The sequence below is a fragment of the Oncorhynchus clarkii genome, chromosome 6 (assembly GCF_045791955.1).
Source record: "Oncorhynchus clarkii lewisi isolate Uvic-CL-2024 chromosome 6, UVic_Ocla_1.0, whole genome shotgun sequence".
Classification (NCBI taxonomy): Eukaryota; Metazoa; Chordata; class Actinopteri; order Salmoniformes; family Salmonidae; genus Oncorhynchus; species Oncorhynchus clarkii.
Window position 1 is genome coordinate 80126377 of NC_092152.1, and position 25961 is coordinate 80152337.

Sequence of the window (25961 nt, forward strand, 5' to 3'; positions counted from 1 at the left end):
GGATAGTATCAGATAGACTTCACTGTTAAGCTAGCTGTGTGTAGGATAGTATCAGATAGACTTCACTGTTAGACTAGCTGTGTGCAGGATTGTATCAGATAGACTTCACTGTTAGACTAGCTGTGTGTAGGCTAGTATCAGATAGACTTCACTGTAAGACTAGCTGTGTGTATGATAGTATCAGATAGACTTCACTGTTAAGCTAGCTGTGTGTAGGATAGTATCAGATAGACTTCACTGTTAGACTAGCTGTGTGTAGGCTAGTATCAGATAGACTTCACTGTTAAGCTAGCTGTGTGTAGGCTAGTATCAGATAGACTTAACTGTTAAGCTAGCTGTGTGTAGGATAGTATCAGATAGACTTCACTGTTAAGCTAGCTGTGTGTAGGATAGTATCAGATAGACTTTACTGTTAGACTAGCTGTGTGTAGGATAGTATCAGATAGACTTCACTGTTAAGCTAGCTGTGTGTAGGATAGTATCAGATAGACTTCACTGTTAAGCTAGCTGTGTGTAGGATAGTATCAGATAGACTTCACTGTTAAGCTAGCTGTGTGTAGGATAGTATCAGATAGACTTCACTGTTAAGCTAGCTGTGTGTAGGATAGTATCAGATAGACTTCACTGTTAAGCTAGCTGTGTGTAGGCTAGTATCAGATAGACTTCACTGTTAAGCTAGCTGTGTGTAGGATAGTATCAGATAGACTTCACTGTTAAGCTAGCTGTGTGTAGGATAGTATCAGATAGACTTCACTGTTAAGCTAGCTGTGTGTAGGATAGTATCAGATAGACTTCACTGTTAAGCTAGCTGTGTGTAGGATAGTATCAGATAGACTTCACTGTTAAGCTAGCTGTGTGTGAGAGCTAAGGCCAAAAGCCATTCAGGCTACTGTCAGCAGATGGTCAATTCTTACAGGTCATCATATCCATATAATAGGCCCACTTCTAATGGGATTTCTATGATCATATCATTATTGTACTTCAGATAGCCTGCTACTCTGTTACACAGTCATACAGAGAATAGTTCCATATGCTCACTCACTCACTCACTCACTCACAGAGGGATAGGCAATCTATTACACAAACACAGGCACAGGTTACAAAAAGGAATTTCAAGACAGAGAACGTAAACATCACTCATGTATTAATCAATAGACCAAAGTAACTTCCCGCTCTGTCGGGCTGGCAGCAAACCAGGATAGTCACATGACACTAACACACCTTTCAAACCAGGATAGTCACATGACACTAACACACCTTTCAAACCAGGATAGTCAGGCAGGACACTAACACACCTTTCAAACCAGGATAGTCAGGCAGGACACTAAGACACCTTTCAAACCAGGATAGTCAGGCAGGACACTAACACACCTTTCAAACCAGGATAGTCAGGCAGGACACTAACACACCTTTCAAACCAGGATAGTCAGACAGGACACTAATACACCTTTCAAACCAGGATAGTCAGACAGGACACTAATACACCTTTCAAACCAGGATAGTCAGGCAGGACACTAACACACCTTTCAAACCAGGATAGTCAGGCAGGACACTAACACACCTTTCAAACCAGGATAGTCAGACAGGACACTAACACACCTTTCAAACCAGGATAGTCAGGCAGGACACTAACACACCTTTCAAACCAGGATAGTCAGGCAGGACACTAACACACCTTTCAAACCAGGATAGTCAGGCAGGACACTAACACACCTTTCAAACCAGGATAGTCAGGCAGGACACTAACACACCTTTCAAATCAGGATAGTCAGGCAGGACACTAATACACCTTTCAAACCAGGATAGTCAGGCAGGACACTAACACACCTTTCAAACCAGGATAGTCAGACAGGACACTAATACACCTTTCAAACCAGGAAAGTCAGGCAGGACACTAATACACCTTTCAAACCAGGATAGTCAGACAGGACACTAATACACCTTTCAAACCAGGATAGTCAGACAGGACACTAATACACCTTTCAAACCAGGATAGTCAGACAGGACACTAATACACCTTTCAAACCAGGATAGTCAGGACAGGGTCACTAATACACCTTTCAAACCAGGATAGTCAGACAGGACACTAATACACCTTTCAAACCAGGATAGTCAGGCAGGAGACTAATACACCTTTCAAACCAAGACGTTTTCCCGCTAACTTTAGCATCCAGTCAACTTTTTGTCTACTTTCCTTTATATGAAAGGTACTGCAAGCAACAAAGCCTATGCTTTTAATTTCCGCCAACCGACCTAGTCATGATTGAGGTAAAGTTCTGCCTAGGGCTTAGTACTGTATATGCATCATGCTGAGGCACTAAGCTCTTGATGGTTGCTAGGCAGCGCCCTTTACTACTATAAATCCGGTAAAGGTGCCAATGGATACAGACTGTTCCATTGACCAGACTGGTGCACATTCAACAAATCTGATCTAACAAAGTGGACATTCCTCAAATTCTTCATGACTGATGTAATTGTAATAGTCCCACAATGGATTACTTAAGTCCAAGTTGGATATATTGTTTTGGTTGAGTTTGATTGACCTCCTGTCCTGCCAGTTGTAAACTCTGCGGGGCATGTTACATTACATAGGCTAGCCCACCACATGCACTGTTTTCTTCATGACAACAATTACTGTGGGAATAAATAAATAAATATCACTGAATGACGAAATATTGGAATAAAGTAGGCTAATGCAATTGAAGGCATCAAATTGTTGCTTACTGAAACTCCCAAAGTCATCTAATTGTTATAATACATTTGGTCAACTATTTCAGCACTGTTTCACGCTGCTTTGAAACAAGCGTGGGGACTTGATAAATCAATTATTATTTTCACTGAATCTCCAATTGGATATTGGTTGGGCTACAATTAGGCTGTGGAAACGATAGCTAAATTGCAGTGAGTGCTGCTCGTGATCATCTTGTCTAGCTGGCTCATTCATCATCACTGATCAGAACATTGTGACAGCATGTTATGTATCTTAACATTCATCATCACTGATCAGAACATTGTGACAGCATGTTATGTATCTTAACATTCATCATCACTGATCAGAACATTGTGACAGCATGTTATGTATCTTAACATTCATCATCACTGATCAGAACATTGTGACAGCATGTTATGTATCTTAAAATTCATCATCACTGATCAGAACATTGTGACAGCATGTTATGTATCTTAACATTCATCATCACTGATCAGAACATTGTGACAGCATGTTATGTATCTTAACATTCATCATCACTGATCAGAACATTGTGACAGCATGTTATGTATCTTAACAAGTGGATGATTTTGCTCTTACATTTGACCCCAGACCAAAAGACTGGGTCTTAATCCATCAATGTGATTCTGTTTCACTGAATCTCTCTGTCTGTATACAGAATGGTTCATTCTCTGGCTGGGTAAACAAGCGGAGGTGGAATATCTTTGTTTCCTCGTCTATCACTGATCTGAAACATTTAGCATGCTATATTTAAGCAATAAGGCCTGAGGGGGCCAATATACCACAGCTAAGGACTGTTCTTATGCACAACGTAAAGCGGAGTGCCTGGATACAACCCTTAGCCGTGGTATATTGGCCATATTCCACAAAGCCCCAACTTAATTAGAGCAGTAAAAGAAAATGTATGTTTTGTCATACCCGTGGTATACGGCTGTCAGCCAATCAGCTTTCAGGGCTCGAAGCACCCCGTTTATAATGTAACCTAGATCAACAGTAGGGCTAGTATTTAGCTCAATCTGGTATAGGCAACTCCAAAAGCCTGCAGAGGTTGTCAAATATGAACACGGACTCACACGAAAATAGGATTGCTATTATCAATATCATGACAAAGTTAAGACCCTACGCCTGCTCCCTAACAAAGGAGTGATAGTAGACAAAATATGAAATGCAGATGAAAACAGCATGGGCTTGGGCTCGGTTTCAAAATATCACTTTAAAAAAAATGTATTCCATTATATTCTTACAATAAAATGTGTGTGTGTGTTGACTGATCGGGTTGGTGTGTCTGGTCTGTTGGTGACCAACATCAAATGACAAAATGCACACTGACTAACTACTATATTTCCAAATGACTATAATATTATTCATATGGATAGTAGATGGATAGTAAATGCGATATGATGCACAGAATAACACGCAACCTCTGAAAGGATGCCAACTAGCTGTCTACGTCACCGCCTGCACAGCTGATGCTAGCTTGACAGCCGCTCGAGCTAATGATACATGAAACACACTGACGCCAATGTTAGCTAGTCTCGCTCACCACACACACCCACACCAAGCCCTAGCCCCGGGATAGGTGTGGCGTTTCAATCACATCATTCAATGTATAGTTTGGATGCTGGAAAGAAAACTGCATTATTATCGATGTTACATGTGAGATTGCGTAAAAACATCAAACGAATTCCCCTGTCGACCCTTGTAACACGCAGCATCATAAAGGTCATCTGACAGGCTTTCCGTCTTAGGACCAAAGCAAATAAACAGAACATTAGCTCTGGCTCTATATCCTCTGCGAACACCGTAGGATAACCTTGAACACCCACGGTTAGCTGGCTAATGCCGAACGTTAATGTCAGAGCGAATGAATGATGTGGTGGATTGGCAGCCTCACAGAACTGACTCAACGTTACCCGCGAATATATCCGTGCACTTCATGCAGACGACTCTGTGAATCTTGTTAGCGCTCTGTCTGTACATGGCTAGCCAAGATGCTATCTAGCGCTGGTTAGTTAGCAAGGATGCTATCGCTGACAGCTAGGTAGCTAATAATCGTCTCCCAACAGCGTCAGATCAGTTCAATATCAAAATAAAACCTACGGTGAAAGGAATGTCGTTGACGCTCCCCACAGAATAGCAGCAGTCACCGGGGTTCACAGCTCCCGTTAGCACCTGGTGGAGATGCATTTTCCCCTTCTTTTAGCTTCAACAGATGCCTGGATATTTAATTATTTACGACAGCGACTCGTCCACCCTCTGTTTCTCCATCTAACTCGCCACTGCTGCTGGGAATTGCATCCGTCTGTAGTCTGTCTGCCAGCGGCTTGTTTTTTGTTTCTCCGAATGTCCGCTAAAACGCCGCGGAGGTGGAGGATAATCTTTAGTCGGTTTGAATCAAATAGCAGGTTGTGTACATGTATGTGAAATTAGGCTGCCTTCGCTGTCAGTGTCCAAACACACAGCGTCTGGATTCTTACAGGCAGCGCTTCGCTGAAGGAAGAATATCTGCAGCGAACATGACATGCGCGTTCACGGCGATCCGAAGGCACGACTGCATACCATAGACATATCATGTCTAGATTGTGAACGAGACTAGCGTATGTAGTTATAATTTCTAATTGTCGCAATATTTAATCTTATTAAATTACCCTATCTGTAAATATGTTAAAATGTCTGAAAAATATTTAATGGCAAATGTCCCCATTCGGTCAGAGACAATATACCCGCTCTATTTTATAATTGCTATGTTGATGACGCTCCAGGTTTGGGGATCACGCACCAGTGTGACGAATACGCAGGCGTTCATTGATCTTCCAGAGATACGTGGGGTTTGGGAAAAATGCTTCGATATCGATGATGTGCTGTCAATCAGTATAAGAGCTGGTCGAAACAGTTGGTCGAAACAGAGTCAATTATTAACAGTGTTAAAACAATTCCAACAGCCGCTGTCATATCTTGCTTTGTGTCTCTGGCATAACAGCGGGTGGTTAGGGAATCCCAACCCCCTACAAGGGAAGGCTTTTGGTGCATTCTGGAGAATATGACATGACTGCACATTAGTGTTTGCAAAGGTCCATTGCAAGTACACTGAACAAAAATATAAACGCCACATTCAACAATTTCAAAGATTTTACAGTTCCTATAAGGACATCAGTCAATTGAAATAAATAAATGAGGCCCTAATTATGGATTTCACATGACTGGGAATACAGATATGCATCTGTTGGTCACAGATTCCTTTAAAAAAAAGTAGGGATGTGGATCCGAAACGATCAGATAGTGTGACCCCATTTGCCTCATGCAGCAAGACACATCTCCTTCTCATAGAGTTGATCAGGCCGTTGATTGTGGCCTGTGGAATGTTGTCCCACTCCTCTTCATTGGCTGTGCAAAGTTACTGGATATTGGCAGGAACTGGAACATGCTGTCGAATTCAGAGCCTCCCAAACATGCTCAATTTGTGACATGTCTGGTGAGTATGCAGGCCATGGAAGAACTGAGACATTTTCAGCTCCAGGAATTGTGTACAGATCCTTGCGATATGTGGCGATACATTATCATGCTGAAACATGAGGTGATGGCGGCGGAAGAATGGCACGACAATGGGCCTCAGGATCTCGTCACGGTATCTCTGTGCATTCAAATTGCTATCAATAAAATGCAATTGTGTTCGTTGTCCATAGTTTATGCCTGGCCATACTATGACCCCACCACCACCATGGGGCACTCTGTTCACAATGTTGACATCAGCAAACTGCTCGCCCACACGATGCCATCTGCCTGGTACAGTTGAAACCGGGATTCATCCGTGAAGAGCACACTTCTCCAGCTTGCCAGTGTCCATTGAAGGTGAGCATTTGCCCATTGAAGTCAGTTACGATGCTGAACTGCAGTCATGTCAAGACTCTGGTGAGGATGACAAGCTCGCAGATGAGCTTCCCTGAGACAATGTCTGACAGTTTGTGCAGAAATTCTTTGGTTGTGCAAACCCACAGTTTCTTTAGCTGTCCAGGTGGCTGGTCTCAGACGATCCCGCAGGTGAAAATGCTGGATGTGGAGGTCCAGGGCTGACGGGGTTACATGTGGTCTGCGGTTGTGAGGCTGGTTAGATGTACTGCAAGATTCCCAAATACGATGTTGGATGCAGTTTATGGTAGAGAAATTAGCATTACATTGTCTGACAACAGTTCTGGTGGACATTTCTGCATTCAGCATGCCAATTGCACGCTCCCTCAACTTATTACATCTATAGCATTGTGTTGTGTGACACAACTGCACATTTTAGAGTGTCTTTTTATTGTACCCAGCACAAGGTGCACCTATGTAATGTGCATGCTTTTTAATCAGCTTCTTGACATGGCACCCCTGTCAGGTGGATGGATTATCTTGGTAAAGGAGAAATACTCACTAACAGGTATGTAAACAAATATGTTCACAACATTTGAGAGAAATAAGCTTTTTGTGCATATACAACATTTCTGGGATCTTTTATTTCAGTTCATGGAACATGAGACCAGCACTTTACATGTTGCATTTCTATTTTTTGTTCAGTATAGTAAGATGCTTTTTAAAATTAAATACCTTCCCTAGATTGTCTTTCTATATTGTCTTTTTGGGTGTGGTAATGAAGCACTGGGAAGCAACTATATTCCATGTGCAGAGCTCCCATTTCTTTATCTAGATGTAAATATTTAAAATATGTGATGACAATGATTTCATCATGCATAAATAGCCTAGAGTAGACAAGTAGGTGTACATCATAGAACGAGCTGTATATCTATGTAATCTATGGTTCTGCATTGAACTTGATCGATGTTGTGACGTTTATTCTGTGCTATTACAGATGTGTAGCTAATACACTAGCAGTATTCACACAACAAGAATGAGATTCTGTTTCTATGGTGGTATTACTGTAGCTATGTGATACATAAAGGATATTGTTCCTTCAGATCAGGCAGAGGAGGCTTAGTGAGTCAGACAGTCAGGCCTGCAGTCAGAGGGCTGAATCTCAATACTCTGATGCAGCTTCCACTCGTGTTCTTCTCTCCTCAAATATAAATGACCTTCATCTACACTGTGAAAAAAACCTCAGAGCTGAATACAGATGTGGGATGTTTATTTGATCACCCTGTTGCAGGAAAACTTTCCTACAATGCAAAATGAAGATCCTTCATCTGTAGGTGAAAGCTAATTCATCCGTCGTGGTGCTTTCCTTCCGCCTGTTTTTCTTCTCCTTCAGATTTGTGGATAAGACGACGAGGAGACGAAGACAGGAAGCCGCTAACACACAGGCCCAGCTAGCAGCAGGGACACACTTGACAACAAACAGGGCAGTGTGTGTGTGTGTGTGTGTGTGTGTGTGTGTGTGTGTGTGTGTGTGTGTGTGTGTGTGTGTGTGTGTGTGTGTGTGTGTGTGTGTGTGTGTGTGTGATGACACAGTATTGCTTTTGTCCTGAGAGAGCATGACACACACACACACATATGTTTACACACACACAAACATGTTCACCCACACACACACACACACACACACAGAAGTAAACACTACAAAATTCGATGGCATTACTTACTGTACACATCATGTGCAGTGAATCTTCCATAGGACCCGGACTGATGTGTTACTAGTGTAGGACTCCTTACTGTCGAGAAGTTATCCCTATATTTTGAATTACCATCCTAATGTCAGCTGTACATGACTTTCAAAATCCTAACATGGCTTAACGTTAAACAACCGTCTTTCCTGTGGTTTGTTGTCTTGCCAACATAGTGGAGCACACACTAACACAATGTGACACAGACGGGGTCAAACCCAGCACGATTCCTTACTTGGTGATGATTATTCTCCATATCATATCCTGTAATGATACCCTCAGGCTCTACCTGTTTGCAGACGGCCTCTTGGACACAGCATCAGCCAGAGGACAACTCTCACTAATTACAACACACACACACACACACACTCACCAACCTCTCCAAGGGGTGAGTCTCAATAGTTCAACGTATAATCCTTACATCTGCACCTCCTTGCTTTTTTATCTAGCCTGTGTTTTCAGATTGGTGTAGATAAATGAGAGGAGGCGACGAGGGAACAGCTTCAGATTATTGAGACACAGTCCTTGGCTTCATCACAGACTGAGAGTACATCTGGCCAAAAGTGATGGCATTGCTGCTTCCTATAGGCGGGTCTCTGAGAGATACCAGGGCTGGAGAGAGACAGGGCTACTCTCTGAGAGATACCAGGGCTGGAGAGAGACAGGGCTACTCTCTGAGAGATACCAGGGCTGGGAGATCACCTGCATTAGGACACACTCCGAGGCCGAGTTCCAAACCAACTCTTCACTCCTACCTGTATGTCCTTGTTAACTTCCATCTGCAGATCTGAGAGGGCCGAATGGGTATAAACAATATGGTGGAAAGTCAACACTCCCCAACAGAGCTGAATGGAGCCTGGGGACTATAGTAGCAATCCACTCAGAACCAAAAGGAGAAGTGATGATGCAGCTTCCCTGAATGGAAGTGTTCTATGTCCGCAGACAAGAGGTCCTGACCTTTATGACACAGGAGATAGTGTGCTTAACAGCAGAGTCACTGGTTCAAGTCCAGCTGTGACTTTATTCTCTTCAGCGCTACAATTGGCATCGAGGACCTAATGATAGGTAGTGTGAGATTGGTTTGGGATCAGACAGAGAAAGTGCATTCAACCAATCCACTCTGATGTGTGTGTGTGTCAATCCTCCTTCCCTGTGAGCAGATGTGGAGAGCAGGCCAGCCGGCGGGTCCAAGTCATGTGACCAGCCAGCGTGCCCCAGTTAGGAAGTGCAGGAGGCTCTCAATGTGCATGTGGGTGTGTGTCTGTTTTGTGTGTGTGCAGTGAATGTGAGAGGGAGAGAGAGAGAGAAATTTGATTTAAAGAAAGCCTTTGACTCAATTTGGCATGAGGGTCTGCTATACAAATTGATGGAAAGTTGTGTTGAGGGAAAAATATACGACATTATAAAATCCATGTACACAAACAAAAGGTGTGCAGTTAAAATTGGCATAAAACACACATTTCTTCCCACAGGGCTGTGGGGTGAGACAGGGATGCAGCTTAAGCCCATATACAGTGCCTTGCGAAAGTATTCGGCCCCCTTGAACTTTGCGACCTTTTGCCACATTTCAGGCTTCAAACATAAAGATATAAAACTGTATTTTTTTGTGAAGAATCAACAACAAGTGGGACACAATCATGAAGTGGAATGACATTTATTGGATATTTAAAACTTTTTTAACAAATCAAAAACTGAAAAATTGGCCGTGCAAAATTATTCAGCCCCCTTAAGTTAATACTTTGTAGCGCCACCTTTTGCTGCGATTACAGCTGTAAGTCGCTTGGGGTATGTCTATATCAGTTTTGCACATCGAGAGACTGAAATTTTTTCCCATTCCTCCTTGCAAAACAGCTCGAGCTCAGTGAGGTTGGATGGAGAGCATTTGTGAACAGCAGTTTTCAGTTCTTTCCACAGATTCTCGATTGGATTCAGGTCTGGACTTTGACTTGGCCATTCTAACACCTGGATATGTTTATTTTTGAACCATTCCATTGTAGATTTTGCTTTATGTTTTGGATCATTGTCTTGTTGGAAGACAAATCTCCGTCCCAGTCTCAGGTCTTTTGCAGACTCCATCAGGTTTTCTTCCAGAATGGTCCTGTATTTAGCTCCATCCATCTTCCCATCAAATTTAACCATCTTCCCTGTCCCTGCTGAAGAAAAGCAGGCCCAAACCATGATGCTGCCACCACCATGTTTGACAGTGGGGATGGTGTGTTCAGGGTGTTGCTTTTAGGCCAAACATAACGTTTTGCATTGTTGCCAAAAAGTTCAATTTTGGTTTCATCTGACCAGAGCACCTTCTTCCACGTTTGGTGTGTCTCCCAGGTGGCTTGTGGCAAACTTTAAATGGATATCTTTAAGAAATAGCTTTCTTCTTGCCACTCTTCCATAAAGGCCAGATTTGTGCAAAATACGACTGATTGTTGTCCTATGGACAGAGTCTCCCACCTCAGCTGTAGATCTCTGCAGTTCATCCAGAGTGATCATGGGCCTCTTGGCTGCATCTCTGATCAGTCTTCTCCTTGTATGAGCTGAAAGTTTAGAGGGACGGCCAGGTCTTGGTAGATTTGCAGTGGTCTGATACTCCTTCCACTTCAATATTATCGCTTGCACAGTGCTCCTTGGGATGTTTAAAGCTTGGGAAATCTTTTTGTATCCAAATCCGGCTTTAAACTTCTTCACAACAGTATCTCGGACCTGCCTGGTGTGTTCCTTGTTCTTCATGATGCTCTCTGCGCTTTTAACGGACCTCTGAGACTATCACAGTGCAGGTGCATTTATACAGAGACTTGATTACACACAGGTGGATTGTATTTATCATCATTAGTCATTTAGGTCAACATTGGATCATTCAGAGATCCTCACTGAACTTCTGGAGAGAGTTTGCTGCACTGAAAGTAAAGGGGCTGAATAATTTTGCACGCCCAATTTTTAAGTTTTTGATTTGTTAAAAAAGTTTGAAATATCCAATAAATGTCGTTCCACTTCATGATTGTGTCCCACTTGTTGTTGATTCTTCACAAAAAAATACAGTTTTATATCTTTATGATTGAAGCCTGAAATGTGGCAAAAGGTCGCAAAGTTCAAGGGGGCCGAATACTTTCGCAAGGCACTGTATATCAACGAATTGGCGAGGGCACTAGAACAGTCTGCAGCACCCGGCCTCACCCTACTAGAATCTGAAGTCAATTGTCTACTGTTTGCTGATGATCTGGTGCTTCTGTCACCAACCAAGGAGGGCCTAAAGCAGCACCTAGATATTCTGTACAGATTCTACCAGACCTGGGCCCTGACAGTAAATCTCAGTAAGACCAAAATAATGGTGTTCCAAAAAATGTCCACTGCCAAGACAACAAATATAAATTCCATCTAGACACCGTTGTCCTAGAGCACACAAAAAACTATACAAACCTTGGCCTAAACATCAGCGCCACAGGTAACTTCTACAAAGCTATGAACGAACTGAGAGACAAGGCAAGAAGGGCATTCTATGCCATCAAAAGGAACATAAAATACAACATACCAATTAGGATCTGGGTAAAAATCAGTTATAGAACCCATTGCCCTTTATGATTGTGAGCTCTGGGGTCTGCTCAACAGCCAATAATTCCCAAAATGGGACAAATATCAAACTGAGACTCTGCATGCAGAATTCTGCAAAAACATCCTGTGTACAATGTAAAACACCAAATAATGCACACAGACCAGAATTAGGCCGATGCCCGCTAATTATCAAAATCCAGAAAAGAGACGTTAAATTCTACAACCACCTAAAAGGAAGTGATTCCCAAACCTTAACAAAGCCATTTCAACTACAGAAAGATGAACCTGGAGAAGAGTCCCCTAAGCAAGCTGGTCCTGGGGCTCTGTTCACAAACACAAACAGACAGTGTCACGGAATTCTAGGAGTGGTGGATGTAGAGTCAGGCTCAGAGAGCAATACTTCCAATGGATGCGTTTATTTCACTTGGTCTAGCGAACAATCAGGCAATGACCATAAATCAGGTATGTCTCCAAAAACCATGAAATAACATACAACAAATTACACAGGATAAAACCAACTTCACCACTGACAGTAGGAATGAGCCCACACAAAATCAGACGGGCACTGGAAGTTTAAATAGACCATTGATGAACCAAAATAAGCAACAGGTGAAAACAATCAAGACAAAAGCAACAGAAAAGAAATAGGGATCGGAGGCAGGTAGTAGACTGGTGACGACGACCGCCGAGCGCCGCCCGAACAGGGAGAGGAGTCATCTTCGGTGGAAGTCGTGACACAGAGCCCCAGAACAGCAACACAATTAGACCCAACCAAATCATGAGAAAACAAATTACTTGACACATTGGAAAGAATTAACAAAATGAACAGAGCAAACTAGAATGCTATTTGGCCCTAAACAGAGAGTACACAGTGGCAGAATACCTGACCATTGTGACTGACCCAAACTTAAGGAAAGCTTTGACTATGTACAGACTCAGTGAGCATAGCCTTGCTATTGAGAAAGGCCGCCGTAGGCAGACATGGCTCTCAAGAAAAGACAGGCTATGTGCCCACTGCCTACAAAATAAGGTGGAAACTGAGCATGCACTTCCTAATCTCCTGCCCAATGTATGACCATATTAGAGACACATATCTCCCTCAGATTACATAGATCCACAAAGAATTTCAAAACAAACCCAATTTTGATAAACTCCCATATCTATTGGGTGAAATACCACAGTGTGCCATCACAGCAGCAAGATTTGTGACCTGATACCACAAGAAAAGGGCAACCAGTGAAGAACAAACACCATTGTAAATACAACCCATATTTATGTTTATTTATTTTCCCTTTTGTACTTTAACTATTTGCACATAATGTGACATTTGACACATCTTTATTATTTTGGAACTTCTGTGAGTTTAATGTTTAATGTTTACTGTTACTGTTTTCATTGTTTATTTCACTTTTGTATATTATCTACTTCACTTGCTTTGGCGATTATATATTTCCCATGCCAATAAAGCCCTTAAATTGAAATTGAGAGAGCGAGACAGAAAGAGAGCGAGACAGAGGGAGAGCAAGAAAGCGAGAGAGAGAGAGTGGTACAGAGAGCACGTGATGTGTCCATGTTTATGAACTCCTTCCAGTCAGACAGTCAGGACTATACATACTTCCCCTCATGACTCTGCACATTCACCAACACACTACGATATACTATTATGTATTATATTACACAATTATATACAGTATACACCAATATATACACTAATAATAATGATATGAAAATACATTTCACATCATAGAGTTTTAACATTTTATATAGAACATTCCTATTGTTCTACATTGAGCAGGGTGACAGGCTCTGTAGGCCCACACATGGTAGGCCCACACTATTATAGGTCAGTCAGTGGGGCTTCAGTTGATAGACCCTTTTATGATTCATCATTTAGTCTCTTTTCATCACTCCTCTGCTCTCTGTGCATGTGCCATTCCACTAACACACTTACACGCACGCACGTACACACACAGACACACACACTCTCTTTCTCTCTGCTCCTATTTAGCTTACAGTCATGTATACTCACACAGGTATGTGTGTCTGCAGAGAATCTGGAAGATTGTTGACAGTCCTGTTAAATCAGCAGGACTGTCAGGTCAGATAAAGAACAGCAATAATACTGTTCAGTGATGTGTGTATGAGTGTGTGTGGGTGCTCCCTGCAAAGCTGTTACAGGATAACCAGTTTTTCATTTCTAAATCACAGCACATCACAAACGGCTGGAGAGAGAAAATTCCTGAAGTGTCATTTAAGTGGTGGGATCAAGGGCCTGACACACACACACACACACCGACCCCTCCCTCAGCACCTCATACCGGTGCCTTCTCAACAGGTTACTGGGTTGCGATAATTGTTTGTGTGTGTGTTGTGTGCATATGTGTGTGTGTGTGAAATGCCTTACTGAGTCAGTGCTCAACACTGTATGCTAGTGCTGCCTGCTGGTCAGTAGAAGACACAGCTGTCTATCAGTAAAGTCAACTGTGTGGACTGAAGCTTTGCGAGAAATGTCTAAAATGTAATAATATATATTTCAATACATAAATATTAAGTAATTTATAATAAGCAATCTGATTGTCAATTAAAATGTTTTCTTAAAACTATCTAAAATCACACATTTTCGAAAATGATTCAGCGTTTGGCCACTAGATGGTGGCATTGTGCTACAATAGGTCTACCCAGCAGTAGATTGGTTTTCAGAATGTAGTTTGGTCTCTTTAGCGGTTATACTGAAACTAAAAGTAAAAGTTACACACGCCATTTTAGAGGGCACACAGTCCGATACTCCTGTTCCAATTGTTTGCAAAGATTGGTAAGTCAGACATTTCATGTTTTCTTCATATTTTAAAGTGTTATAGAAACACGTATTATCATGACTTTATTCCATGAAACAGTGTGCTGTTTGTAACCACTGTGTTAGACATACGGTGTTGGCCTATGTTATGTAACCTGTTCCATATTTGATTGTTCTGATAAAGTTCTGGTGAAAAATACCACTGAAATGTTGAATTTGTTTACCTAAAATACTGTATAAAGTGACTATGAATGACACAGTACATTGTGGCTGTATTCTGTAGTTTTCAGGAGAGTAAGGGGGTTTCAGTATTGGTCTCTCACTAGGCTTGAATTGTATGAGGAAACACATATTTCTAAGGTGGTTACATGTAACACCACTTACAAATATCTCTAAATGACAATGATATATCTGTAGAAGTAAAGAAATACAAATATATAGAATTCTTGAAATGTTTTATTTATTTTTTACATTAAGCAACCATCCAGCTTCCACATATAGCCTCTTCCTGTTTCCCAATTGGTTCCCTTTTTCAGAGGTTGAAAACATGAACACGGGGCCTAGTTCACATCGCTACAGATTATTTAGGCAGGGTTCCTCTTTAAACTAACTACACTTATAAAGGCTTTATATAACATACATAAAGTATTTAAGCATTACATAGATGATTCACAAGTCATCTATGAGCTTATGTCATACTCTATAAAGGGTGAAATAACTGCTCACTATAAGGTTCGTTACCAAACGTGACATAACATTTTGTCAATAAAATGCAACTGTACTTTATAAAGGGTGACATAATGCATGATTACTAAGATACAATGCTGTATGAAACTACTTATAGATAGTCTTATATTATACTGTACAGTCATGGCAAAAAGTTGTGAGAATGACACAAATATAAATTTTCACAAAGTCTGCTGCCTCAGTTTTGCAATTAATTGCAAAGTCCCTATTTGCCATGCAAATTATCTGAATCCCCCAAAAACATTTCCGCTGCATTTCAGCCCTGCCACAAAAGGACCAGCTGACATCATGTCAGTGATTCTCTCATTAACACAGGTGTGAGTGTTGACGAGGTCAAGGCTGGAGATCACTCTGTCATGCTGATTGAGTTTGAATAACAGACTGGAAGCTTCAAAAGGAGGGTGGTGCTTGGAATCATTGTTCTTCCTCTGTCAACCATGGTTATCTGCAAGGAAACACGTGCCATCATCATTGCTTTGCACAAAAAGGGCTTCACAGGCAAGGATATTGCTGCCAGTAAGATTGCACCTAAATCAACTATTTATCAGATCATCAAGAACTTCAAGAAGAGCTGTTCAATTGTTGTGAAGAAGGCTTCAGGGCACCCAAGAATGTCCAGCAAGCACCAGGACCGTCTCCTAAAGTTGATTCAGCTGCGGGATCGGGGCACCACCAGTACAGAGCTTGCTCAGGAATGGCAGCAGGCAGGTGTGAGTGCATCTGCACGCACAGTGAGGTGAAGACTTGGTGGATGGCCTGGTGTCAAGAAGGGCAGCCACTTCTCTCCAGGAAAAACATCAGGGACCGACTGATATTCTGCAAAAGGTACAGGGATTGGACTGCTGAGGACTGGGGTAAAGTAATTTTCCCTGATGAATCCCCATTCCGATTATTTGGGGCATCCGTAAAAAAGCTTGTCCGGAGAAGACAAGGTGAGCGCTACCATCAGTCCTGTGTCATGCCAACAGTAAAGCATCCTGAGACCATGCATGTGTGGGGTTGCTTCTCAGCCAAGGGAGTGGGCTCACTCACAATTTTGCCTAAGAACACAGCCATGAATAAAGAATGGTACCAACACATCCTCCAAGAGCAACTTCTCCCAACCATCCAGGAACAGTTTGGTGACGAACAATGCCTTTTCCAGCATGATGGAGCACCTTGCCATAAGCTAAAGTGATAACTAAGTGGCTCGGGGAACAAAACATCGATATTTTGGGTCCATGGCCAGGAAACTCCCAAGATTTTATCCCATTGAGAACTTGTGGTCAATCCTCAAGAGGCGGGTGGATTAACAAAAACCCACAAATTCTGACAAACTCCAAGCATTGATTATCCAATAATGGGCTGCCATCAGTCAGGATGTGGCCCATAAGTTAATTGACAGGATGCCAGGGCGGATTGCAGAGGTCTTGAAAAAGAAGGGTCAACACTGCAAATATTGACTCTTTGCATCAACTTCATGTGTCAGGGTTTACTAGGAGTGGTGGGTAGGAGTCAGGCGCAGCAAGCAGAGGGTTCGGTGAAATGTAATGATTTATACTCCAGCACAAACGGTCACGCCAAATACAGGGCGCATAACACAACCAACAGAGTAACAAAATAATCCCGCACAAACCTAAGCGGGCCTAACAGGTTTAAGTAGACAAAAATCAAGAAACACAAAAAGGAACAGGTGCAACTAATAAGACTAAACTAACAGAAAAGGACAAAGGGATCGGTGGCGGCTAGCAGACCGGCGACGACGACCGCCGAGCGCTGCCCGAACAGGCAGGGGAGTCATGACATCATGTAATTGTCAATAAAAGCCTTTGACACTTATGAAATGCTTGTAATTATACTTCACTATTCCATAGTAACATCTGACAAAAATATCTAAAGACACTGAAGTAGCAAACTTTGTGAAAATTAAAACTTTTGTCATTCTCAAAACGTTTGGCCACGACTGTATATATAGACATAACTGTTTATGTTTACTGGCTAGGTTTTCTGAGTGAGATCTGTCTGAGCAGTCCAGAGTCTAAATCAGACATTAGACTGTATGGAGCCTGAGGGAGACCCTGGAGTCATGAGTAGGAGGTGAGTCAGAGAGAGGGGGAGTCTGATGTGGAAGGTGATCAGAATGGCTGTGTTTTTATTGCCGTTTACCTTGCCTTCTAAGTGGTTGAGTGGACCTTATCACATGCCAGGAAAATGCCCCCTACACCATAACAGAGCTGCCATAACCCTCATTTACTCAAGTGTTTCCATTATTTTGGCAGTTTACTGTATTTCACTGTTGATGAATGTGTTTAGTTTCCTCTGCTTTCACTTTAAGACAACACAGACGATGATGTGATGATATCACTACAGATAACTATAATTTGTATGAATTGCAGAGCCAAGCGGGAGAGAATGGAGTCTCCTGCTCCCAGCTGTCGCTCTATGAATAGTGCCAGGTCAATGGAGCAACCATATGATTTGAAAAGAGAACTCTTGACCCCTGATTTGAGGTGAGTGTTGAAATTAGTAGCTTAAAAACAACAACAACAAAAAACACTCTCTCTCTCTCTTTCTCTCTCTTTCTCAGTGCCAGTCTGCTGACTGAGGATCAGTTCAGATGTTCTGTGTGTTCAGAGGTGCTGAGGGACCCGGTCTCCATTCCCTGTGGACACAGTTACTGCAGGCAGTGCATCAGCACATACTGGGTCCAGCCCGGCCCTGCAGGAGACTATGTGTGTCTCCAGTGCAGTAAGAGATCCAGAGACCGGCCAGTGCTCTGCACTAACACAGCCTTGGCCAGGTTGCTCCAGGGGCTCCAGCAGGCAGGCTTCAGTCCTGCCCTCCCTGCTCTGGGCTATGCTGGGCTTGGGGACGTGGCCTGTGATATCTGCTCTGGACAGAAGCTCAGAGCGGTGAAGTCCTGTCTGACCTGCACTGTCTCCTACTGTGAGAGCCACGTCAGGCAGCACTACACTGTCCCAGCACTGCAGAGACACACCCTGGCTGAGGTCACTGGAGACGGGGGACACAAAGGTCATCAAGGCAACACTGGACAGACAGAGAGAATCAAAGAGGTGCTGTCATTAACAATACACTATGTGAAATTACTAAAAACACTTATCTACAAGCACTTATAACACTATTAGAATGAGATGAACTGAACTGTGAATGTATTATATTACCTGAACTGAGTGTTTCATGTTTTCTCTTAAGGAGGAGACTATGGAGACTGAGGAGGAGGAGAGGGAAGGTGTCTCTAAAAAGATGACAGAAGTTAAAGAGGAGGAAGAAGATTCTGATGAGGGACTTTCTGATCTGAAGACAAACCCTAAAACTAAAACTCTTATCTCTGAAGTGAAGAACATCTCTAAGTCCTACTCAGACTTGCAGCAGGAGAACTCTAATCTTAAACATGTTGTTCGTGAACTCAGTAAAAAGAATGCTGTGTTAAAACAAGAGGTAACATTTGAGAAAGAACTGGTGGACATCAGAACTGCTGCTCTGAATAAGATCACAGCTACTCTCATCTCAGACCCACAGCAACAGAGAGAGGCTGAGTATGTGAGAAGAAACCTGAAGAATATGACCATGGACTATGGTTAGTATGACAATAATGACTCCTTCAAGTGACCGTCTAGATTTTTTAAGGTAGTAGCAGGTTATTAGATAGTATTGTTAACGGGTTCTTATGAATGATAGTTCAACACTCATGGTGTTATGAATGGTTTCATAATGATTTATAAATGTCTTAAGTATACCCCATTCAAGTAAAGTGTTACCTTTTATATTTTAGATCTTGAAACAATCAGAAAAATATATTGCCAGTTAGACTCAATTTTGCCAGTATGTTACTCTTCAGTTAGACTCAACAGTCCTGTATGTTACTCTTCAGTTAGACTCAACAGTCCTGTATGTTAACTCCATCTAGGGTGCCTAATGAATACACTATTACAATAGTTTAGATGTCAGACCATTCACAACATTGCCATATGTCAGAGAATAATGTATTATACAGTAAAATGCGTTTTCCCAGATCTCCACTGATATTTTCTAATTCTAATAAAGTGTGTGTTTCTCTCCACAGTGGATGTGACTCTTGATCCTGATACAGCACATCCCAAACTCATCCTGTCTGAAGACAGGAAACAAGTTAGATGTGGAGATGTATGGCAGGGTCTCCCTGACAACCCAGTGAGGTTTGATATCTCTGTCTGTGTGGTGGGAAAGGAGAGTTTCTCCTCAGGGAGATTCTACTATGATGTTCAGGTGAAGGGGAAGACTGGCTGGTGTTTAGGAGTGGCCACGAAGTCCATCAACCTGAAGGGGACGATTTACCTGAATCCTGAGGATGGATACTGGACTGTGATGCTGAGGAATGGACAGTACTGGGCTGGCGCTGTCCCCACTGTCCCCATCTTCCTTAGAGAGGAGGTCCAGAAGGTGGGGGTGTTTGTGGATTATGAGGAGGGTCGGGTCTCCTTCTATAATGCGGAGGCCAGGTCTCATATCCACTCTTTTACTGGCTGTACCTTCACTGAGAAACTCTATCCATTCTTCAGCCCTGGTAATAATTACACTGGTCAAAACTCAACCCCACTGGTCATCACTCCTGTAGATGTCACTGACTGACTGGTTTATACCGAACATTGAAATACTGTTAACATAACTGATAATGTAATAGTGACCAAATAATGTAATAATTAATTGTAATGTAAAACATATTATATAAATCAGCAGATAATGTATTCACTTTTTACATGTATAATACAATAACTTTTCCTGATAATGTAATTATTCAATTACAGTTATTAATGCAGAACTAAGTTATTTTGTGGATAAGGTTAAATAAATGAAGTGTTAACATAGTAAATCCCAGTTTGCCAGTGCTGGTCATCTTCCTCATAATGTAATCCAATAAGACCTACCTGTCCATCTATCTCTGTGGACCATATCCTCTTAGTGGATGAGATCCACATTCTTCTTCCTGATATAACAATACATTGGGAAGAATGAAAACAAAAAGTCCAATAAATACAACAGGAAGCCCAGGTCTGTATGAACTGTCATATGTTCAGTAAACCCCTGAAGTTACATTATTACATGACTTACTACAATCATTCAATACTGTCCTGCATGATTATGTTTCTTACTATATTTTAGTTGAATACTTTTTTTTGCTGTTGAACTAGAAGGAGGAAATCATTTCATTTCATTGCACTGTGTACTGTTGGGGAATAATCAGAATTGGTGGGCAACATAGATAAGATGTTTTATTTTCATGATATGCTTATGAGTTATTTCTCATAAGAATGTATTTTGTTGTACTATAGTGGTGGCCATTGGCAGTTACTGTATCTGCTCTATGTCAAGACTAAGTTGCGGTCAAGGTGTCATCATGTGTAAACATATCTTTTGCTCCACTGTGTCTGTGTGCCAGTCACTCCCTACTTTTCCCATCGGGGAGAGGAGGATGGCAGTGTCTGGAATCATTCTATGATCCCCGTGAGCTTGTCCAGGATTGGTTGTATTTAGAATTGGTTGTATCTAAATGACAATTTGATATATGCCTGTTGATATGGAGGATTGGTTTATGGTTCTGGGTTTGAGTAAGGAGACAAAGCTGAACGATTTATTATGTCTATGCTGTCTGACTTTGCTATTAAAGGATCTCAGTTGCAATGTAGGGGGGCTCTCAGAGAATTCATTGATAGACACTGAATTGATCTGAGAGTCACAGGGTTGTGATAGAGCTCATTTAATTAAAGATGGACTTTGATAACTAACTCTGACTTGTGTGTGTGGTTTGCTCTCATGATTTGGTAAATAGAGGAAATGTCCACGACACTACACTACTCTGTATCCTGTGCATATTACAGTAAACCATTGCACTGTGTACACTACTCTGTATCCTGTGCATATGACAGTAAACCATTGCACTGTGTACACTACTCTGTATCCTGTGCATATTACAGTAAACCATTGCACTGTGTACACTACTCTGTATCCTGTGCATATGACAGTAAACCATTGCACTGTGTACACTACTCTGTATCCTGTGTATATGACAGTAAACTTTGATTTGAATGGAGCAGTCAGTTCAGCATCAGTAACGTACAGGTAACTAACTGCCAAAATGAAAGAATCACCAACATAAAGTGATTTAGTAGGGCCTTGTGCCACCACGAGCCAGAACAGCTTCAATGCATCTTGGCATAGATTCTACAAGTGTCTGGAACTCTACTGGAGGGATGCGACATTATTCTTCCACAAGACATTCCATCATGTTATGTTTTATTGATGTTAATGAAAAACGCTGTCTCTGGTGCTGCTCCATAATCTCCCATAAGTGTTCAATTGTGGTGACTGAGACGGCCATGGCATATGGTTTACATTGTTTCCATGCACATCAAACCATTCAGTGACCAAACCATTCAGTGACCAAACCATTCAGTGACCACTCGTGCTCTGTGCATGGGGGCATTGTCATCCTATGGGTCATAGTCATGGTAGCCAAAATAATGTCCCGCCCAGCATTTTTATACATGACCCTAAGCATGATGGGCTGTTAATTGCTTAATTAACTCAGGAACCACACCTGTGTGGACGTACAGTACCTGCTTTCAATATTCTTTGTATCCCACATTTACTCAGGTGTTGTACAGCAGTGCACAAGATGGTGTTGTTGTACCTCTTATAGAATATTACAAAGTATTGTGGAGTTCCTGCACCATTACCGGCACCAAAAAAGTGCAATCCAAGTCGAGGTTTTCTATGTCAATGTACAGCCACAAGATGGTGTTGTTTCCTTACAGTCCATTAAGTGCAATAATGTGCTTAATGCTTACCGGAGCAACATTGTAGTAATGTTGTTATGTAGCTTTGAGAATACAGATGAGGATAACATTTCACATTCTCAAGTCAGTCTTCAATTAAAACCCTTACTGGAAGAGTGTTTTTCAAGGAAGATTTAAGAGATTGCCATTTGGTTTCTGCACACACACACACCTAGAACCAGTTGTGTTCATGCTGGACTTAGCAGGCTGGGCTGTTAGCATCATTGATTAGCCACCTAGAGTTTTCTTATCTTAGAATCATCACAGCGCATCGATCTCCAGCCTCCCGAGAGAGATCAGACTTCACTCAGATAGACACTGTTAATGTGACTGAGGAACTACTGAGTAGAGGTGGATGGAAGCTGAGGGGAGGGTTACCTACTCAACCACCACGTTCATAGTGTGCTGTCTAATGGAGGATGTACTATATTGGAGAGAGAGGTCTGGTTTTGATGTTGATATTTACACTTGTAAACTGAATATGCCATTCCTAATAAAGTTGTTTTGAATTTAATTGACTCTCATCTCAGAGGAGAGTCCTTCTAACTGCCTCTACCTGCCCTTTCTCTCCCTCCTCTCTCCTGCTTCCTCTCTCCTCCCTCTCTTCTTCTCCTTACTCTATACCTTCCTTCTCTCAGCCTATCCCCTCTCTTCCCTCCCTCCTTTCTCTAAAGGCACTGTCGCTGATAGAGTGGGTGTCTGTTTAGCCTAGTGATGACTCAGACTCAGTTCCCTCTATGGGAAAGCCGGTGTTGTTAACACAACTGTAGAGAGACATGAGAAAGTCACTGTTGTTAACACAACTGTAGAGATACATGAGAAAGTCACTGTTGTTAACACAACTGTAGAGAGACATGAGAAAGTCACTGTTGTTAACACAACTGTAGAGAGACATGAGAAAGCCACTGTTGTTAACACAACTGTAGAGAGACATGAGAAAGTCACTGTTGTTAACACAACTGTAGAGAGACATGAGAAAGCCACTGTTGTTAACACAACTGTAGAGAGAGACATGAGAAAACCACTGTTGTTAACACAACTGTAGAGAGAGACATGAGAAAGCCACTGTTGTTAACACAACTGTAGAGAGAGACATGAGAAAGTCACTGTTGTTAACACAACTGTAGAGAGACATGAGAAAGCCACTGTTGTTAACACAACTGTAGAGAGACATGAGAAAGTCACTGTTGTTAACACAACTGTAGAGAGACATGAGAAAGCCACTGTTGTTAACACAACTGTAGAGAGACATGAGAAAGCCACTGTTGTTAACACAACTGTAGAGCGACATGAGAAAGCCACTGTTGTTAACACAACTGTAGAGAAAGACATGAGAAAGTCACTGTTGTTAACACAACTGTAGAGAGACATGAGAAAGCCACTGTTGTTAACACAACTGTAGAGAGACATGAGAAAGTCACTGTTGTTAACACAACTGTAGAGAGACATGAGAAAGTCACTGTTGTTAACACAACTGTAGAGAGACATGAGAAAGCCACTGTTGTTAACACAACTGTAGAGAGACATGAGAAAGTCACTGTTGTTAACACAACTGTAGAGAGAGACATGAGAAAGTCACTGTTGTTAACACAACTGTAGAGAGACATGAGAAAGCCACTGTTGTTAACACAACTGTAGAGAGAGACATGAGAAAGCCACTGTTGTTAACACAACTGTAGAGAGAGACATGAGAAAGTCACTGTTGTTAACACAACTGTAGAGAGACATGAGAAAGCCACTGTTGTTAACACAACTGTAGAGAGTTAACACAACTGTAGACACATGAGAAAGTCACTGTTGTTAACACAACTGTAGAGATACATGAGAAAGTCACTGTTGTTAACACAACTGTAGAGAGACATGAGAAAGTCACTGTTGTTAACACAACTGTAGAGAGACATGAGAAAGCCACTGTTGTTAACACAACTGTAGAGAGAGACATGAGAAAGCCACTGTTGTTAACACAACTGTAGAGAGAGACATGAGAAAGCCACTGTTGTTAACACAACTGTAGAGAGACATGAGAAAGCCACTGTTGTTAACACAACTGTAGAGAGACATGAGAAAGCCACTGTTGTTAACACAACTGTAGAGAGACATGAGAAAGCCACTGTTGTTAACACAACTGTAGAGAAAGACATGAGAAAGTCACTGTTGTTAACACAACTGTAGAGAGACATGAGAAAGCCACTGTTGTTAACACAACTGTAGAGAGACATGAGAAAGTCACTGTTGTTAACACAACTGTAGAGAGACATGAGAAAGTCACTGTTGTTAACACAACTGTAGAGAGACATGAGAAAGCCACTGTTGTTAACACAACTGTAGAGAGACATGAGAAAGTCACTGTTGTTAACACAACTGTAGAGAGAGACATGAGAAAGTCACTGTTGTTAACACAACTGTAGAGAGACATGAGAAAGCCACTGTTGTTAACACAACTGCAGAGAGACATGAGAAAGTCACTGTTGTTAACACAACTGTAGAGAGACATGAGAAAGAAGCTTAGATTAGAAGATAATGACACTAATCAAACTGAAAGAAACTCAATTGCTCGATATTCTCTCATCAACTAATATAAACTCTCCAGTCGTTCATCATTCCACGTCAGTGTGTGGTTACAGAAGTATTTAGTGTCCAAGGAGGGGCTGTTTGTTACTGTTTCTTTTCTCTTCTGTAACACAGAACAGCTGCTCTTCTGTTAAATAGTTTTAGTCACTAGTTGTCACTAGATGGCCTGGCCATGCAGGAAGAACAGAAGTGACATCAGACTTTTTGATGTACTTCAGCTAGTTGTTCTTTGTGAAGCGTTAGCTTTATAGTCCAGGGGTCAGCGGTTAGGATAAAAAGGTATGAGTTGGACTCATAATTCAGCCTTATTGGAGGAGAAGATCCATGGTCACTCCACTAAGATCTTCTTGTCCAATGTGTTTTGAGAAGGAGGTGAGCAGAGAGGCTATGAGGAATCAAGTAAAAATGAATTGAGAAAGAGTCTTGGGGTTAGCTTATTTAAAAGGCCATTTGCTTTTAGATAACATCATAGTCTGTTCCTCCAAGCACGTCTCCATAGTAACGACTCTCAGAACAGCTGAGCTCCATCAGATAAACACTTCCAAATCCTGACAGCATTGGCTGACATCGCTGACCTGCAGGCCAGTCACGAGTGAGGCTTCTTATGATACACCCGATGGGAACGTTTTGATGTAGGAAAATGTCAGCAAATTAACCAGTGTATTTTCTGTTTAAATACATCACTTCAGTTTAACATGTTTTGCGTTTGATTTCCACTTCTTCACTTTTGTCACCTGGAGACCACAGTGAGGTTTGTTGTCTTTGTCACCTGGAGACCACAGTGAGGTTTGTCGTCTTTGTCACATGGAGACCACAGTGAGGTTTGTTGTCTTTGTCACCTGGAGACCACAGTGAGGTTTGTTGTCTTTGTCACATGGAGACCACAGTGAGGTTTGTTGTCTTTGTCACCTGGAGACCACAGTGAGGTTTGTTGTCTTTGTCACATGGAGACCACAGTGAGGTTTGTTATCTTTGTCACCTGGAAACCACAGTGAGGTTTGTTGTCTTTGTCACCTGGAGACCACAGCGAGGTTTGTTGTCTTTGTCACCTGGAAACCACAGTGAGGTTTGTTGTCTTTGTCTATGTGATTATATTTGTCTACATGATGTGCGTGTGCTTATACATTTGTGTGTGTGTGTTTGCAGTGTGTGTCTGTTTGTGACGTTAA

General features: G+C 41.9%; 2 protein-coding genes across 3 annotated transcripts in view; one reads left to right on the forward strand and one right to left on the reverse strand.

The window, feature by feature from the left end:
* LOC139412452 (dmX-like protein 2) overlaps window positions 1-5215 on the reverse strand; it is a 52431-nt gene extending 47216 nt beyond the window's left edge. The window contains exon 1 of the mRNA XM_071159241.1: window positions 4832-5215. Coding sequence (XP_071015342.1) covers window positions 4832-4918 — 87 coding nt within the window. The 5' untranslated portion in view covers window positions 4919-5215. The remainder of the gene's footprint in view (window positions 1-4831) is intronic.
* A 9329-nt stretch (window positions 5216-14544) lies between these two features.
* LOC139411697 (E3 ubiquitin-protein ligase TRIM39-like) lies at window positions 14545-21171 on the forward strand. 2 transcript variants are annotated; one of them, XM_071158337.1, is made up of 6 exons: window positions 14545-14680; window positions 17391-17485; window positions 17785-17898; window positions 17976-18462; window positions 18602-18986; window positions 19473-21171. In XM_071158337.1, exons 2-6 carry the CDS (start codon window positions 17448-17450, stop codon window positions 20015-20017), a joined length of 1569 nt encoding a protein of 522 aa, XP_071014438.1. In that variant the 5' UTR covers window positions 14545-14680; window positions 17391-17447; the 3' UTR covers window positions 20018-21171. The 2 variants fall into 2 exon arrangements, with proteins under 2 accessions (XP_071014438.1, XP_071014439.1); XM_071158338.1 differs by having other exon boundaries at window positions 14577-14680; window positions 18605-18986.
* The last annotated feature ends 4790 nt before the right edge of the window (window positions 21172-25961 follow it).

Excerpts from the sequence above, each read along its gene's own strand:
- LOC139411697 (XM_071158337.1), top strand. The coding sequence starts at position 17,448 with ATGGAGCCTGAGGGAGACCCTGGAGTCATGAGTAGGAG. Across the intron at positions 17,899-17,975 it reads CTCTTGACCCCTGATTTGAG|TGCCAGTCTGCTGACTGAGG; the intron begins GTGAGTGTTGAA and ends TCTCTTTCTCAG. Across the intron at positions 18,987-19,472 it reads GAATATGACCATGGACTATG|TGGATGTGACTCTTGATCCT; the intron begins GTTAGTATGACA and ends TTCTCTCCACAG.